The sequence below is a fragment of the Ostrea edulis genome, chromosome 1, assembly GCF_947568905.1.
Source record: "Ostrea edulis chromosome 1, xbOstEdul1.1, whole genome shotgun sequence".
NCBI lineage: Eukaryota > Metazoa > Mollusca > Bivalvia > Ostreida > Ostreidae > Ostrea > Ostrea edulis.
Genome location: NC_079164.1, coordinates 84415891 through 84434423, shown reverse-complemented (window position 1 = coordinate 84434423; position 18533 = coordinate 84415891). Strand labels below are relative to the sequence as shown.

The following is an 18533-nucleotide window of genomic DNA, read 5'->3' as shown; positions in this document are numbered from 1 at the left end:
AATATTACTGTTATGTACAATGTACAGTCAAGAAAAAAATTCCTTAGCAAATCTGTAAACAATAATGGATGCCATGTACTGAAGTTTCTTTGAAATTTTGAAAGATAACAATATATATCAAAGAGTAAGTTAAATTTTACGATTCATTCATTACATATTACAAAATTTTGGTTTAAAACTACATGTTTATATTGCTACATTCAAAATCTGTAACAGGTATCACCATATCTGTCACTAAGTGTGACAAAATATGTGCTAATTTCTAATTAACAATTTAATATCATATTGATACTGTATAATGCCAAGTGATATTAATAAGCTTTTCCAAATAGGTTACTCTTATTATTATTAAGTTTGTGTGCCCAGGAAAATTCGTTTTTGATCTAATATTTTTATGTATCATTGGAGACAAATGCTTTGTAACAGAGATTAGCAATTTCTACAAGTCTCGTATCATCTCACGGCCTACTTTGGTGAGAATGTAACTCTGATTTAAATCAGGTATACCAGTGTCATAAAGATATCAAGTTAATTCAAACCTATATATATATATATATATATATATATATATATATATATATAGGGAAGTCGTTGTGGCCGAGTGGACTTACGCACTGGTTTGACAATCTTGCTAGGCGGTGGGTGCCGTACGTCGCTGGTTCGACCCCGGGCTGGGGCGAAAATTTTCAGTACCTAGTTGTGATTATTTAGTGCTTTATATATATATATATATATATATATATATAAGCAGTAACTTCCAACAACACCTGATACCTAAAAATGTCGGATCCACAACATGGATACAAGGTCAAATACAAAAAATTATACAAAGCACTAAAATGACCAACAACACGAACAACCAGATTGTCAAATTTTCGGGGTCAGGACAAACAAAAATAATTACATAATGTGACCAATATCAACAGAGTTCTGAATAATAACAAAAACTACATATAAATACATCTAGCACTACAACTACACTAATTTACAAACGTATTTACAATATATATATATATATATATATATATATATATATTTAGATCTATATTTATACATATATATTCTTCCGAAGATTAAGACTCAAGGAGCATTTTTCATGCAAAACTTCAGATGATAGTAATTTCACTGAAGTCACCCTGGACAATCTAGAGAGTCATACACTCTATAGACCCGGAAGCAACTGGGAACCACAACCAGGCAAGTGCGGAGCTCTAGAGTCCTATATCGAAGCAGTCGAGCAAGACATTGAGAAAGTTCTCAGCCAAACAGAGATCGTCTCCGACAATCTAAGTAAGGAAGAGAGATCATCCTTACAGACACTCAAGAACAGGGACGACATTGTCATAAAAAAGGCAGACAAGGGATCAACAGTAGTGGTCCTAGACAAGAAGATGTATTTGGCAGAAGCTCACAAACAGCTCTCAGACGAGCGATTTTACAAAAAATTGGAGTCTGACCCTACTAAGAAGTTTTCAGCCACAATTACCACAACCCTCAAAGATATGTACAAGAATGAGGAGATAGGTGTAAACGTCTTTGAAACACTTCGGCCCATGGACTGTAGACCCGGACAACTATACTTACTGCCTAAAATTCACAAAGAAGGCATGCCAAGCCGTCCCATAGTAAGTGCCATCGGACACCCCACGGAGAAAATCTCAGAATTTCTAGATTTGCATCTCCGTCCACATGTAGAAAAACTGCCATCTTATCTGAAGGACACAACAGACTACATTAACAAAACTTCCTCTTCAAACCTTCCTGACAATACCCTTCTCGTGACGATGGACGTTACATCACTTTACACCAACATTCCGCACGATGAAGGAATTGAAGCTTGTAGGGAAGTCTGGGAAAATAGGACCATCAAATGTCCGTCCACTGAATCTTTGATCAAACTACTTGAACATGTTCTCAAAATGAACAACTTCATGTTCAACGGTGAGCACTATTTGCAGATAAGTGGCACCACTATGGGAACCAAGATGGCTCCATCATATGCCAATATTTTCATGGGCAGACTTGAACGCAACCTACTAAACCAGTCGCCTTCCAGGCCCCTCAGTTGGTTGCGTTTCATTGATGACATAGAAATGAAGTGGACTGGCAGCCGAGAGAGTCTCGACGGCTTTATTTCTTTCACCAATTCGTTCCACCATTCCATCAAATTCACAGTGGAAATTTCATGTTCAAAGAACACCTTCTTGGACACCACATCCACTCTGAACAATAGTGAAATAGAGTTCAGTCTTCATACAAAACCAACTGACTCTCACCTATATTTGATGCCATCGAGCTGCCATCCTCCTCATACTTTCAAAGGAGTGCCCAAAGGTTTAGCCACTAGAGTTCGTCGCATCTGTTCATCTACAACATCCTTCCAAGAACAGAGCCAACTCCTGAATACACACCTATGCAGAAGAGACTATAGGGCTGCCCCAGTGCAATCGGCAATCGATGAGTTGTCCAGCAAAGACCGAAACACCCTGTTACAATACAAAGAGAGAGAAAAAAGTAGCAGAGTCCCACTTGTGACTACCTTCCATCCCGTCTTGAAGAGTCTCAACGCCATCTTGCGTAGACACCTGCCAGTTCTTTACAACAATGAAAGAATGGCAACAGTATTCAAAGAGCCACCAATGGCAGCCTTCAGATGGCCTCGAAATCTCAAGGACATGGTAGTTAGAGCAAGACTGGACAACCCACTGCCAAACGGGGGTTTTAGAACTTGTTCTGACAAAAGGTGCCTTCTGTGCAAGCATAGCGAGGATACTGACACTTTCAAAAGCCCGGTTACTGGACGTAACTACAAAATTTTCGGAAACACGTCCTGCCGCACAAACAACTGCATTTACCTCATAAGCTGCAAAACATGCCAGAAGCAGTACGTTGGCTAAACAGGAGATCTCCGCAAACGTATTAATAACCACCGGTCGACCATCAAAACCAAAAGAATCACTGAGCCTGTTGGAGAACATTTCAACTTAGATGGCCACAAATGGGAAGACATGACTGTCGTGGTTATTGATCACAACCAAACCTGGAGCTCCACAGATAGAAAGAAAAAAGAAAAATTCTGGATGCACAGACTAAAGTCATTCCGTCCTAACGGCATGAACAAAATGATTGACTTTGCCAGAATGAACATTGGCTAAACCTATTCCTGATATGACAATGTTATTCTCCCTCTGATCTACGACAACAGTTTATTTCTCATAACTTTATTTCTATTAAGATATTTGCGTACCGCCTCATATTACCAACGATACATCGCCTTGCTTCACCAACTGGATGCATAGCAGTACCAGCACTGCCAACATCGTTGGCACTCATCAACAAGTTCCATTTTTAGTTTCTTACAAGTAACCAATAGTTTAGACATTACACCAATTTCATTTACTATTATCTGAAATTTAGATTTTCAACAGTTTGATCTAGGGGAGAATACCACGATGTACGGATTAATTGTTTCACCTTTTGATCGGCCAAGTTAGTTCGTCCATTAATGAATTTCACACTTTACCAACTGATACCACAGTGACCAGACATGATGAGTTCACGCTCTGATTCTTATTCTTTTTTGAGTTAATAACGGAGCCTGCAACATGTAATCCGCTGGAAAAGTGTTTAGCTAGTTTTGTAGTGTAGCTTTAGCGCTTATTGTTAATTATATTTGTGTTTTCTCCATAATGTAATCCTCTCCCGTCCTGACAAAGGGACAGGTTGTCCCGAAAATTTGACAATTCCAGTTGTTCATGTCATTGGTCTTTCTAATGCTTTATATACATATATATATATATATATATATATATATATATATATATATATATATATATTGGAAATTTGACCAATCAGAGACAAGGATAAAATAAGAAATAAATCATATATATATATATATATATATATATATATATATAACTTTCAAATTAAAATAAAATAAAAGTATAGTTTCAAAAAGCAACATATGACCCAAAGTTAGCCAAATCGCAAAATTATAGCAAATATTTTCATTTTGCATATGTTTTTGCCAGAACATAATTGTAACAGGAAAGGTAAAATGCAACTTACCAGTCTGGAATTCGAACCTGGGCCCCTTGAATCTCTAGTCAGGTGCTCTACCAACTGAGCTATTAGGCCACTGGTGACAGAACCCATCTGGCTGCCACATTCCTCCCTCCTTCATGTATATGAAATCAATTTTCTACATGTGTTGTGACAGATAGAAGTCATTATACACTTTGTCAATTTTCTCAGGATGCTTGTTTTATGTAACATTTTTAATTCTTTAGACTACTGTAAGTGTTGCACAGAGTGCAGAACCATGCCTGGAGAAAGACTATATGGTGCTGTTGGGGAGCCCCAGAATACAACGGTACTGATGGAGACTATTTATAAGCTGAAACAAGAAATCCAAAAAAACAATGCAGAAAAACAAGCTCTTGCTGAACAACTCAACTGCCTTATTCTCTTAGTTAAAAGGTAGTTTTACACAGATATAATAATTAATTATATATATATATATATATTTAATGTTAAAAAATGAATGAAGAAATCGGCACTATTGCTAAATAATTTAAAAAAATAAAATCCAAAATGATCACTTGATAATCAATGATCAGTTTCTGTTAGTACTTTTACGCCTTATGGCTCTTCAGGCAGACTTCAAGACAAACTGCCTGAAGAGCCGTAAGGCGAAAGTACTAGCAGGAACTGATCATTGATTATTATGTGATCATTTTTATTCTTTTAAATTATATATATTTTCTCCAAAATAAGAGTTTTTGAAATCTTGTGAGATCATTGTAATTGTCTTTATCCACTGCACTTGTATAATCAATGTGTAATTATTACAGATCTTGGGAAGGGGATCACAATGCTTCCCTCCACCTTAGCAATATTGTAGGCAAGTAACTACACAGTACATACAAATGCATCAAAGTAAATTTATGTTAGAGAGAGAGAGAGAGAGAGAGAGAGAGAGAGATCATTTTATGATTTATTATTATACAGTATTTATGAAATGTGACATAAATGGGAATTTAAACCAAAAATATTACATGCTCTGTATATCATGTCAAATTAGTTATCTTAAGATATTGTCAAAATTTAAATTTCTCAAAAGTATTGTGAAGAACTTGTATCCAACATTGGCAACAAGACGTGGTAGAAGATCATTTTTTTTTTTTACAGGAGTTCCACCCCCTAATTTTCATGAGTCATCAAGTCCTGAAAGAGTTGTCACTAACACACCGGTGCCAGATAATGTAAAGGTAAAAAAATTAACAGTACCTACTTATCCGCTGATGAAGAAACCCCTGAAGGGATGTTCCAGTACATGGTGCGGGGGAAGGCACTTGAAAATTGGAAAAGGGATGACAACCCATATAAGTGATTTTGGTACTCTTCTATCCACTCATAAAGGCAAATAATGAAGCTTTATAGGCACATATAGAAGCAAATTGATTAATTTGAAAAGTAGAATTTTAAATATTCCCAAATCAGAATTTTTTTCCATAATACTGCACAAATTACTTTTTCATCTTGATATCAACTTTTTTGCAGTATTCAATACAGGCAATTCCCTTTCAAGCATAATTTACAGAATGCCAAGATTTCCTCTGTCAATTGTGTGTTCTGATATTTTCTCACAGATTATATGGTTTGGTAAAAAAGCCACCCATAGAAGCAATTTTTGGTGCAAAAGCCACCCATCATAGAATCAATATCCCACCAGTGTAAACCAACCATAGATTTTTTTAAAAAACTGCCTTCCCCGGGTACCCCATGTTTTAATAGAACAGCCCTGTAGTTGAATGCTCTGTATGTTCAATGTTTGTAATATTCTCCATGTAAATCTAAGATATTTAAAAGCTACACATACCAAGAGGCGATACATAATGAATGCATGCATGTGACTGGCTTAAGTTGTTGTTTCTGCCTTGTTTTTATTAACAGAACGATGTTCTCCAATGTTGATCAATACCTATTTGAAATTCATGTTTTAGAGCAAAGCTGTTCAGTTATGGGAGCGCTTAGCTATCAAGCTTCTGGAACAGGACAACATCAGAATCCAGCATGAAGTCCAACTACGTCAACAATTGTACATCGAACGACGACAGATGTACATGGACGAATTGATGGATACACATAAGAAGGAGATGTCCCATCTTCCTATCACACGCAGCAAGAAAAGTCTAGAGGAAGTGGACAAAAAGTTCATGAAGACTTTCAATAGGGTAAATTATCAGAAATCAAGTGCAGTTGTACTTTTTTTAAAATCAGGGGTTTTTTTTGTTTTGTTTATTCAACTAAAGAAAACATTTTGTTTTTGTCCTGAACTTTTTGTGATTAAAAGATGAACACCATAAATCTGTGGAAATGAAATTAAACTTTACAATTTTCAGAAAATATTAATGCATAAAAATTCTAATCTGTATTTAATATCATCATATATGTATCTCCACAATAGTTCAGTGATTGAACAATTATTTCAGAATTAATAAGAGACTACTGACATTTCTGAAATAATGATGTTCATTTTGTATGAAGTGGACATTGACAGAGAACAGTGTTGTATGTGGACATTGACAGAGAAGAGTGTTGTATGTGGACATTGACAGAGAAGGGTGTTGTATGTGGACATTGACAGAGAAGAGAGTTGTATGTGGACATTGACAGAGAAGGGTGTTGTATGTGGACATTGACAGAGAATAGTGTTGTATGAAGTGGACATTGACAGAGAAGAGTGTTGTATGTGGACATTGACAGAGAATAGTGTTGTATGAAGTGAACATTGACAAAGAAGAGTGTTGTATGTGGACATTGACAGAGAAGATTGTTGTATGTGGACATTGACAGAGAAGGGTGTTGTATGTGGACATTGACAGAGAAGATTGTTGTATGTGGACATTGACAGAGAAGGGTGTTGTATGTGGACATCGACAGAGAAGGGTGTTGTATGAAGTGGACATTGACAGAGAAGAATGTTGTATGTGGACATTGACAGAGAAGAATGTTGTAAGTGGACATTGACAGAGAAGAGTGTTGTATGAAGTGGACATTGACAGAGAAGAGTGTTGTATGTGGACATTGACAGAGAAGATTGTTGTATGTGGACAGTGACAGAGAAGGGTGTTGTATGTGGACATCGACAGAGAAGGGTGTTGTATGTGGACATTGACAGAGAAGAGAGTTGTATGTGGACATTGACAGAGAAGAGTGTTGTATGAAGTGGACATTGACAGAGAAGAGTGTTGTAAGTGGACATTGACAGAGAAGAGTGTTGTATGTGGACATTGACAGAGAAGAGAGTTCTATGTGGACATTGACAGAGAAGAGTGTTGTATGTGGACATTGACAGAGAAGGGTGTTGTATGTGGACATTGACAGAGAACAGTGTTGTATGTGGACATCGACAGAGAAGAGAGTTGTATGTGGACATTGACAGAGAAGAGTGTTGTATGTGGACATTGACAGAGAAGGGTGTTGTATGTGGACATTGACAGAGAAGAGTGTTGTATGTGGACATTGACAGAGAACAGTTTTGTATGTGAACATTGACAGAGAAGATTGTTGTATGTGGACATTGACAGAGAAGAGTGTTGTATGTGGACATTGACAGAGAAGAGTTTTGTATGAAGTGGACATTGACAGAGAAGAGTGTTGTATGTGGACATTGACAGAGAAGAGTGTTGTATGTGGACATTGACAGAGAAGAGTGTTGTATGAAGTGGACATTGACAGAGAAGAGTGTTGTATGTGGACATTGACAGAGAAGAGTGTTGTATGAAGTGGACATTGACAGTGTTGTATGTGGACATTGACAGAGAAGAGTGTTGTAATATAATAATAAGACCTTTATTTAACCAGGATTACATATTTAGCGATAACGCTAGTTTTCAATATGGTCCTGCATATAACATACATACAGACAGATATTAGTAAAATAAACACAGATTAAAAGAAGTAGAATACATATAAACTTAAGAAATAATTATGAATGTAAGATAAATAGAATACAAAATGAAGCTTAAAAAGTATGGTGATAATCTCTAAGATAATTTCTCTTAAAACACGCAACACTCGTTGAGTTTCTTATGTTTTGACTCAAGGCATTCCACACTGTGCTCCCTGAAATGCTGAAAGATCTTCTATAATATTCTGTTTTTGCCCTGGGTATATACAAAATATTTGAATAAGAATTTCTAGTTTGCCTCTGACTGACTTCTGATACATATTTAAAAACATTTAAATAATCTGGCATTAAACCATGTAAAACTTTATACACTAAAATGACTTTTCTATAGACAAAGTAATCTGATAGAGGCAACCAGTTAAGTTCTGTAAACATGACATTAGATGGTGTTTCAAAATTTCTGATGTTAAGAATTACTCTTGCAGCTCGTTTTTGCAATATAAAAAGCTTATTCACATTTTCAGCATTTCTTGGATTGCTCCATATAGTACAACAATATGTAAAATGTGGAAAAATCATAGTATTAAAAATCTTCAGCAGCGCATCGTTTGACATAAAATATCTTATTCTTCTTAAAATGCCAATTCTCTTGGAAATCTTGTTCATAAGTGATTCTATATGACTTTTCCAGGACAAAGTTTCATCAATAATAATACCAAGTGTATGTGGACATTGACAGTGAAGAGTGTTGTAAGTGGACATTGACAGAGAAGGGTGTTGTATGTGGACATTGACAGAGAAGGGTGTTGTATGTGGACATTGACAGAGAAGAGTGTTGTATGAAGTGGACATTGACAGTGTTGTATGTGGACATTGACAGAGAACAGTGTTGTATGTGGACATTGACAGAGAAGAGTTTTGTATGTGGACATTGACAGAGAAGAGTGTTGTATGAAGTGGACATTGACAGAGAATAGTGTTGTATGAAGTGGACATTGACAGAGAAGAGTGTTGTATGTGGACATTGACAGAGAACAGTGTTGTATGTGGACATTGACAGAGAACAGTGTTGTATGTGGACATTGACAGAGAAGAGTTTTGTATGTGGACATTGACAGAGAAGAGTGTTGTATGAAGTGGACATTGACAGAGAATAGTGTTGTATGAAGTGGACATTGACAGAGAAGAGTGTTGTATGTGGACATTGACAGAGAACAGTGTTGTATGTGGACATTGACAGAGAAGGGTGTTGTATGTGGACATTGACAGAGAAGAGTGTTGTATGAAGTGGACATTGACAGTGTTGTATGTAGACATTGACAGAGAAGAGTGTTGTATGTGGACATTGACAGAGAAGAGTGTTGTATGAAGTGAACAACCAATAAGACTGAAAGGAATGAAATACATGTACCAGGTTTTCTATACCATTACTGTGCCAATAGAATTAATTGATGCATTTTTTTTTTCTAAACAGAACCCCAATTTGAACAGACCTGGCAGTGGTGCACGCACAATACAGCAAAGAGCTAAGAGTGCTGTCACAAGAACCAGAAAAGACAGTGCAAATGGAGTGGAGTTAACCATTAATGACATCCTACATCCAGATCATGCTCATCTCAGACAAGAGACCAACAATGTACGTACATTTCACAAAGTACTCTAGTGTGTATTTCTGTTGACTATTTCAGTTATCTTGAGAAAAAAATACACAATTTTTGGGTTTCAGTGAGTGCAGATATATTTTTTTCAAACATGCATGTATATAGCATATTGTCATGCTATGAGAGACCATATTCATTTCATTTGCAGGCATTTTCGGGACTGTACAAGCTTGACAAAGAAAATAACAGAGACCAGTTCATTAGCAGATTGGACTATGATGACCCAGATCGATACAGACCTGCTGTATGTGAATTAGCCTGTATTAACTCATTTCATGCCCTCATATCATCTGTTGTCATTTTCTAAATGCTGATAGAGATTGGCAAGCTTTTGAGGCTGTAGAATGTGCTTTATAGAAGGCAACTGTTAGGGATCACCAAGTCTGTTTGTCTGTCTGTAGACTCTAATATTTATATTTACCAGTGTTTTTGTCTGTAAAAAAGTGATGTTTCAGTTATTCATTATATGTATTCTTGATGTATACTGTGGTTAACAAGTTACCTCTCAACTTAACATAGAAACATATATATTTGAAAAGTTCAGTTACCAGGAATAAATTTTATTTGTGTGTGGGGGGTAGGGGAGGGGTGGGTGGGGGGTATAAAAGCAATGGAAATATTGGGTGATTTCTGTGTACTAGTTGTTGGCTTTGCCCTTTATACAATTACCATGCTTCCATTGTTTTATAATACTTCATTACTACAAGCAATATACTCATTTATACCTTGAGAAATTTTTAAGCTTGAGAGATTGGAGTTTGATACATAGCATGAGTGTCCCATGTTGCAAGACTTTTTCACAAACACCAAAGAATTGTCCTTGTGAACTTTGAACACGAACTTGACGTTTGACTATACTTTTTATAGCATTCAGTATTGGCTATACAATGCAATTATTTTACTATGAGAGAATGAATAGCTTTGATATTTACCATACATTCCTATATTCTTTGTTCAGTAATTAACAATTTTTTGAAATTGCAAGAAGGGTGTTGTATGTGGACAAAATTTAACAAAATTTAAAGTCTTGCTTTTATTTATACATGTACAAACTGTATATCACTGATTTATTTAGAATTAAGTCTTTTAAAGAATAAACCAATTACAATTTAATGTTTTCATGAATAGACACTGAATAACAGTTATGCCAAATGAAGTACTTACATAATGTTAGGAATTTACTGTAAAATATTGGCTAGTTATCTCAGATCGTCTAATTTATTGTTCTTTGCAATGCAAGTAATCAAAACAATATATTTATAGGGCAACATCTTTGATCTTGATGCTGTATTTGGACCAGAATATCAAGAGCCAGCCTCTAAGCGACCAATTAGTGCATTCCTTCCAAATGGCATGGAGAGACAGAAGCAGAGGCCAAAGAGCGCAGGAGGTGAGGGGCACAGAGTTGGCTACTGATAAACATGGGAGACAAATATTTCCATTTTCAATTCACATCCTTTAATGCCACTAAAATAATGCTTAGATCCAAATTTTGATTTTGATTGCACTCAAAAAGTGGAATAGGAACAGACGCATGACATACAGTAATGTCATACATGTAAGCACGTGCCATTTTTGTCAGTAATGTTTTTGCAAGTCGTACAACAAACACTATTTCTCTTCAGTTTTCCTTACACAAAAACATGACCGGCAGATAAAGTTTGACACAACACGCCCCGTGACTGGAAAACCATCAGAAAGAAAGGGATCAAGTCAAAGAAAGAAATCTGCTGGTCCAAGAGAGGCTGATGAGCCAGTCCATACACAAACAGATCTGGCAGACAACCAAGAGGAAGCTTCAGTAAACAATGCCAGTCAACAGTTGGAGGAGGAGTCAGATGAGGAACAGCAACCAATCAGGGTAAAGATGAGTGCCTATAAAAAACGCCCACAGCATGTGGATAAATTTTGTAATGAACTCAAAGAAATGGAAGATATGGAGCAAGAATTCCGAAAGAACACAATTGCTTTGCAGAAGAAGTTGGGTATTGGAGACACAGGGATGGTGATCTGATTTTGCTGTTCTGATACAGTATAATTATATATTACTTTCAATACCTGATAACTTTATCTTCATGTAATTCACAAAGTTGCCTTGACAAAAAAGAAGGTTCTCATGCATAGAATATGTACACAGTAAAACATGCTTATGACAAACATGCTGGTAATGAATTCACTCTTAATGCGAAGTGATATTCAGTCCCCGATGAGAGGATAATAAGGAAACTTATTTTGCTGGCCCTGAAGGTTCACTATAACCGTGTTTTACTGTATATGTAATGATGAACAGATTGTACTTTTGCAAAACTTATATCTTTCCGATATTTTTGCACTAAGACAAGATCGTGAAAATAAAGTCTACCAAAAATCATAATGTATACTGCCTTTTCAAATGGATTACTGAGGATGAGACGATTGTTTATAATATTTCCCTGATATTTTTATGTATGGCTGTTTGTGGGTGTAGGTATTATGTAAAGTGATGTAAACTTCGGTGGATTATTATTTTTGTACCTTGATGCATTACATGTACTGTTGTTAATGCTTTTAATGCAAAAGAATCTACTGTACCAGTGGCAGATTTAGAGTGGAGCCCAGGGGAGTCCCCATTTAGAAATTCACCATTGTGCTTCCTGTAAACTAAACGTTTTTGAGGGTCAAGTCCCCTAAACCCTATAAGTGTCAAAAACTGCTCAGAATATTCACCATTTTCCTTCATTTAAACGAAAAACAACCAGAGGCATGCCCCAGAACCCCCGGGAGGAATTCATGCCTTCACGATCAAAACTTGCATTCCCAGCTTATTCCATCCTTGGTTGTCCTCCTCTTGGGAAAATCCTGGATCTGCCATTGTGTACCATAGAGAGTATAGAACAAGTTTCCTCATGTAAAATGTTTTAGATATTGTAATGATGTTAATGATAAGAGAAAACTAAATTATTTTATAACTAAACATGACTCTCTGTTTTGTTTACATGTATATCATTTATACCTTGTTGTGATTTCCTTTAAATCAATAACAATTGTAGTAGAAGATAGATATAATAATTATATATATATAAAATGATGACAAGAGGCCTATAGGTCACATTGCTTACCTTAGTACCGAGAGGAAAGGAACAAATTTGACAGCAATACACTATCTAGAATATTCTTTCTAAGTGCAGATACATAAATAAAAATACTGAATATAGCGCCAAGCATGTGAATTCTGATATCTACATGAAATATCGCTTTACTTTGGCAACATACAAGGTACAATATTGATTTTTAAAAATTAATTAAAACTCCGTAGTTGTAAATGTAAAACCCATTACAAACATGGGGAAAAGAGGAAGAATTAAACACAAGAAAAATCAATTCAGTTTATTATGATAAGCACATAACACAGCCACTGCTGATATAGTTAACAAATGATGATCGCATGTTTATGAAAGGTGAAGATAACGAACAGTGATCAATCTCATAACTCCCATAAGCAATACAAAATAGAGAGTTGGACAAACACGGACCCCTGGATATACCAGAGGTGGGATCGGGTGCCTAGGAGTAAGCATACCTTGTCGACCGGTCACACCCGCCGTGAGCCCTATATCTCGGTCAGGTAAACGGAGTTAACCGCAGTCAAAATCAGTGTGCCAAGAATGGGCCTAACAATCGGTGTGAAACACATCAGACAGACATGTATGTTGCAGGATAACCATCGAGGTCGAGAAATTTTTGAAATATAAAAGCTGATCAGGCTTTTATATTTCAAACAACATTTCGAGACCAAGGAGATTATCCTGCAACATACACTAAAACAAGAACTACATTTTCTCTGAAATTTACAGCCGATCGTTTTCCCCATATAGCTACGAATTAGGTCACTGTGACGTCATGGCACACAGCCTACATTGTTTTTTGCTGACGAAAAAGGTGAGATGGTAGGCCTATTCTAAATCTTTTTTTTTTTTTAAATATCAAGTATTTAGTTTGATGTTAACGGAAAAATCAATTGCTTTGAATATACTTCAAGACAAAATTGTCTGGCATTGCCATGTTTACATGTGTATTTTTAGAATGCAGACAATTGATTTAAATACTGAATGACAAATGATCTTCAGTCATTTATGAATTTATTTTACAACACATATTGATTGATTTTTATGATAATTGTATTATAATTGAAATATCAGTCATCGAATCTCGAAGTGCAAGCGAGATGTGTGCCAATTTTCTCTTAGTCAATTAATACGTGATCGAGAAGGTTTATCGTAGAATAATGACCGCGGCATTCCTTTGATATTTGCAATTAAGTATGAGGTCGCCTACGATTTTTTATATGAACAGTTCATTTCATAAATAATATGCCTATATTTCTGATTGATTGTTTGTTTTACATCCCGTCGAGAACTTTTCACTCATATTGAGATGTCACCAGCTGTAGGTAAATTTAGTGCCACAAATGTAGACCCAGATGTTAGCGCTCAGGGTCGAAGTAGTGAGAGCTCTTTAATGTGCCAACGCCTGCCGCAACACGGGACCCCCATTTTTAAGGTCATATCCAAAAGACCCGTGATTCCCGCTTCTAAATGCCAAACGTTTGGCGAACGAGCAAACACTAGCTATGTTCACATCTTAGGTTTGACGCGGCCATGGCACGAGCAGGGCTCCAACTACCTGAAAAGTACAATATTTACCAAGCCAGGAAGGGGGGGGGGGGGGCGGCGGCTCGGTTTTATACGAAGTCCGAAATGGTAATACTATGCACAATGATGTTGGAGAGGGTTCCAGATTCTACGAATCTTTTGTGGACAGTGTGTATATATATCTATAGATATATATATTTTAGCTCATTTTTCGCAATTACTGTCTCTGAGGAGTACTTTAATTAAAAGGATTGTCACTAAAAAGAAACCGAAGAAATTCGCTAGATTGATCTTCAAACAGACATGCCTTTCGGTTCTATAAGTGGAATAAAAAAAACAGCTATCCGTTGCCATGCCACCCAGTTTGCTTTGGTAACACGTGCATTCACCACTAGACGGCGTTGGACAGTAAGCGCCTGTGAATCGACTAAATATTGACTGATTAATACCAATAAGCACATTCATCATAGTTGCCAACTCACCCGATTTTGTCGGGTTACACCCGATTTTTCGACCCGTAACCCGATAACTTTTTAAGACCCGGCGGGTCGTAACTTTCATCCGAATTTTGTCGAACCCGATGGAAATTTCCCAATTTTCGAGCGTAGTTTTGTATTTAATTAGTTGGCGTGTGTAATTTCCAGTTTGCAATAGTCATGCCCCTCTTTTAACATGTTGGAAGTTGGCAACTATGGCATGTTGGAGGTTGGCAACTATGGCACATTGTCGCTAACGGTCAGCGTTTAAAAATCAAAATTAAGATATCAAAAGTTTATTCATATACAGTTTTTGAAGAATGGTTTGATACAGTAATGGAGCCTTTGTTTCAAGTGGATTATACAGCATTGTAAACACTTACAAAATTACACATAAAAATTTACATTGAAAGCTAGAAAACATACGTCCAGAGTACAATAATTTTCAACTGAATATACAATGAATATACAGTGAATATAAACAAGTCAGGATCGAGTCCTGGGGCCGTGCAGCTCTTCTATATACCTTAAGTTAAAGACGCGTCCACCGCTTACCCCCGGGAATTTTTGTCACACTCTGATACTGGAAACAATGTTTCAGGGTTGAACTGTTGAATTGTGCGCTGAAATTTGGTTGAAAACAATAAGACGGAAACTCACAGAAACACTGACTTGACGGAGACATAATTGCACAAACGAGGAAATGGTGCTAATATTGGCATCAAGTTAAAAATGAAATTTCGTGAAAGTCAAGAGAGGATTTGTATATGGAACTTAAAAAGATTTAAACGATAACTTGTGGAAACGGGTGAGCAAATCTGTTTGCCGATGGCACGATCTTCAAGGTCATGTTCAGACAGCCGAACAATGGTGGCGGGTTGGATGCATAACTAAAGATCTTCAGCACGATGGTGTAGCTTCCCTGAAAGTGAAAATATCACAATTAACTCCTAGACGTAATGAAATTAGCACGTTAAATCACGAGAAAGGAGGATGGAGTGTTACCGTTGGTAGTTTGGACAGATCCGAGTACGTGAATGTAGCCTTGTGAATTTCTACAAGTAGGAAAAAACCGCTCATATAAATCGACATCTAGATAGAGAGTCAGTTGTGTTTCAAAATTCATGGAGTTATAAAACGCAGTACATACCTCCTTTCTTCATTGGACAACGGACGGGAAACTGTTTGGCAAGATCCTGACAGGCGATGTCTTGGTCCACTGAAAAAATGGGGTCAGGACTGTCTTCCATGTACACATCCACATGACCCTTACCCTTGTCAAAGTCAATAGCTGTCGGCGAAGAAAAGAGAATCGTTAAGATTCTAGGTTTTCAATGAAAGAGAAATTGGTGACATTAAATCTGATATATAGACGAACTTACGATTCACAATGTCAAAGGAAATCCGCACAGATTTCTGTGGGTCGATGATTCGAGGTTTCCATGTCACGATTAAATGTGAACCAGCCGGTCCTGAAAATATAATTTCGCTAAGTGTGCAAGTTCCCTACCATTTGAAACGGATTTTCTTCAACAAGCATAACAATTCGTAAAAACAAAAAGCCATTTATAACACAAACCTTTAAACACCAAATTAAAACATTGTGAAATTCAATCCATTTATCAAATATGTATAAACGTACCACAATTGATGGCTTTTCCGGTGTCGTCGTCGTCTTTAAGCCATTGGATTCCTGACAAGGGGAGCATGTTTTTAACCTTCCTTATTTTGGCAGCATTGGACAGCATGGTCAGCATGGAAGAAGCAGAGAACCCACGGGAGCCAGCCTCCTCTGGGACTTCAGATTCCTCAACATCATTCTGTCCCTCACCTTCTCTCCCCCCAAATCGAATAATTTCTCTGACATTGATGTGTTTGTCCACTACGGCGTATTTAGGAAATTTCTGTCCCTCCCATTGTTCCTGAGAGTAGGAGAGGGAGACAAAGAGCAGAATGGCAGCTAGCACTTGTACGGCCAGACCTTTCATAGTCACGGGCTGTGAATAAGAAATATTAATTTCCGTGAATAGATTATTCCGTGTACAGGTTATAACTAGTTTTTAGAACTGAACATTGTACTATATTGCTTGCAATTTATGGGAAAGCTCACGTTAAACTTCCCTGTTTTTGTTTTGTTGTTTGGTTGTTTTTTTAGGTCACCTGAATCATTCAGGTGACCTATTGCTATCTGTTTTTGTCCGTCGTCGTTCGTCGTGCGTTAACATTTGAACATTTTCAGCTTCTTCTCTGAAACCCCTGAACCAATTTCAACCAATTTTGGTATATAGCATCTATGGGTGGAGGGGAACAAAAATTGTGAAATTCGTGGTCCCTGCCCCCCCCCCCCCTGGGGCCTGAGGGGTGGGGCAAAAACCATCAAAATGAGTGTAATTTTAAAAAATCTTCTTCTTTACTCCTGGACATCAAGAAGCCAAACTGTGGGCATAATTATAATGAGCGTTGAGCCCTCTACCAAAATTGTGAAATTCATGGCCCCTGGGGCAGGGGTTCTTGTGTTAGGGTGGGGCTCTATTGGTCATATAGTGAAAATGTAGAAATTCTTTGAAAATCTTCTTCTCTGTCTCTGGGTATTAAGTAGACAAACTAATAGCATGATAATAATGAGCAAGGATGTCTCTTTAAAAATTGTGAAATTCATGGCCCCTGGATCAGGGGTTCTGGTGCTAGGGTGGGGCTCTATAAGTCATATAGTGAAAATGCATTATTTCTTTGAAAATCTTCTTCTCTGTCCTTGGGTATTAAGTAGACAAACCAATAGCATGGTTATGATGAGCAAGGATGCCTCTTTCAAAATTGTGAAATTCATGGCCCTGGGTCAGGGGTTCTGGTATTGGGGTGGGGCCCTATTGATCATATAGTGAAAATGCATTTTATTTCTTTGAAAATCTTCTCCTCTGCTGCTGGGTATTAAGTAGACAAACTAATAGTATGATAATGATGATCAAGGATGCTTCTTTCAAAACTGAAATTTATGGCCCCTGGGTCAGGGGTTCTGGTGCAAAGGCGGGGCTGATTGATTATATAGTGAAAATGCAATATTTCTTTGAAAATCTTCTGTTTTTGTCCGTCGTCGTGCGTTAACATTTGAACATTTTCAGCTTCTTCTCTGAAACCCCTGAACCAATTTCAACCAATTTTGGCATATAGCATCTATGGGTGGAGGGGAACAAAAATTGTGAAATTCGTGGTCCCTGCCCCCCTGGGGCCTGAGGGGTGGGGCAAAAACCATCAAAGTGAGTGTAATTTAAAAAAACAACTGGTTCCTTTCGGAGAAGATGACCATTGTAGCTAATAAAATCACAAAGACAAGGGTAAACCGAATAATAGGAATATATACAACTACTCAATACTTTAAGAACCCTTTACTTGACAGACATGAAATTATTATGTACATGTATATTGGTTTTATCTAAGGAGTAAATAACCCTTTTCTTTATGATGTCTCAGACCTAGGTTTTTTAAAAAGGATTATTGATTGAACATAAAAATGACACATGTACTTCATGACCACATAGCTATTCAATGTTTCTTCCATCCAAAAGTAAAATTCTTATATTTAAACACAAACCTAATTCAAACATTGGAAGGTTGTTACATGATACTCAGGTCACCTATAAGGCCCCTGGACCTCTTGTGTTTTTTTTGGTTGTTTCTTTTTTTTGAGTAAGCACCTAATTAAGAGCCAATTAATGCAATATGTGATTCTTAGATGTAGTCATGGTTGCGTTTCAAAATGGTCTAGTAGAAACAAGAAATGTCAAAGAAACATATAATTATGCCCCCCTCCCCCATAGCAATATTGAAAATCATCAACTATTAAGAATTTATG

The 18533-nt window shown here is 36.9% G+C and overlaps 2 protein-coding genes across 2 annotated transcripts; one reads left to right on the top strand and one right to left on the bottom strand.

Moving 5' to 3' along the window:
* The first annotated feature begins 43 nt into the window (after nucleotides 1-43).
* Nucleotides 44-12529, top strand: LOC125677890 (uncharacterized). Its single transcript, XM_048916007.2, has 9 exons — nucleotides 44-124; nucleotides 4290-4479; nucleotides 4854-4903; nucleotides 5191-5270; nucleotides 6006-6236; nucleotides 9390-9551; nucleotides 9725-9820; nucleotides 10840-10966; nucleotides 11202-12529. Exons 2-9 carry the CDS (start codon nucleotides 4322-4324, stop codon nucleotides 11588-11590), a joined length of 1293 nt encoding a protein of 430 aa, XP_048771964.1. The 5' UTR covers nucleotides 44-124; nucleotides 4290-4321; the 3' UTR covers nucleotides 11591-12529.
* A 2434-nt stretch (nucleotides 12530-14963) lies between these two features.
* Nucleotides 14964-16819, bottom strand: LOC125677957 (uncharacterized). The gene is made up of 5 exons (XM_048916084.2): nucleotides 16326-16819; nucleotides 16066-16155; nucleotides 15834-15974; nucleotides 15689-15738; nucleotides 14964-15605 (listed from the first exon to the last, which is right to left on the bottom strand). The coding sequence occupies exons 1-5, from the start codon at nucleotides 16669-16671 to the stop codon at nucleotides 15468-15470; spliced, it is 765 nt and encodes a 254-aa protein (XP_048772041.1). The 5' UTR covers nucleotides 16672-16819; the 3' UTR covers nucleotides 14964-15467.
* Nucleotides 16820-18533: the final 1714 nt, after the last annotated feature.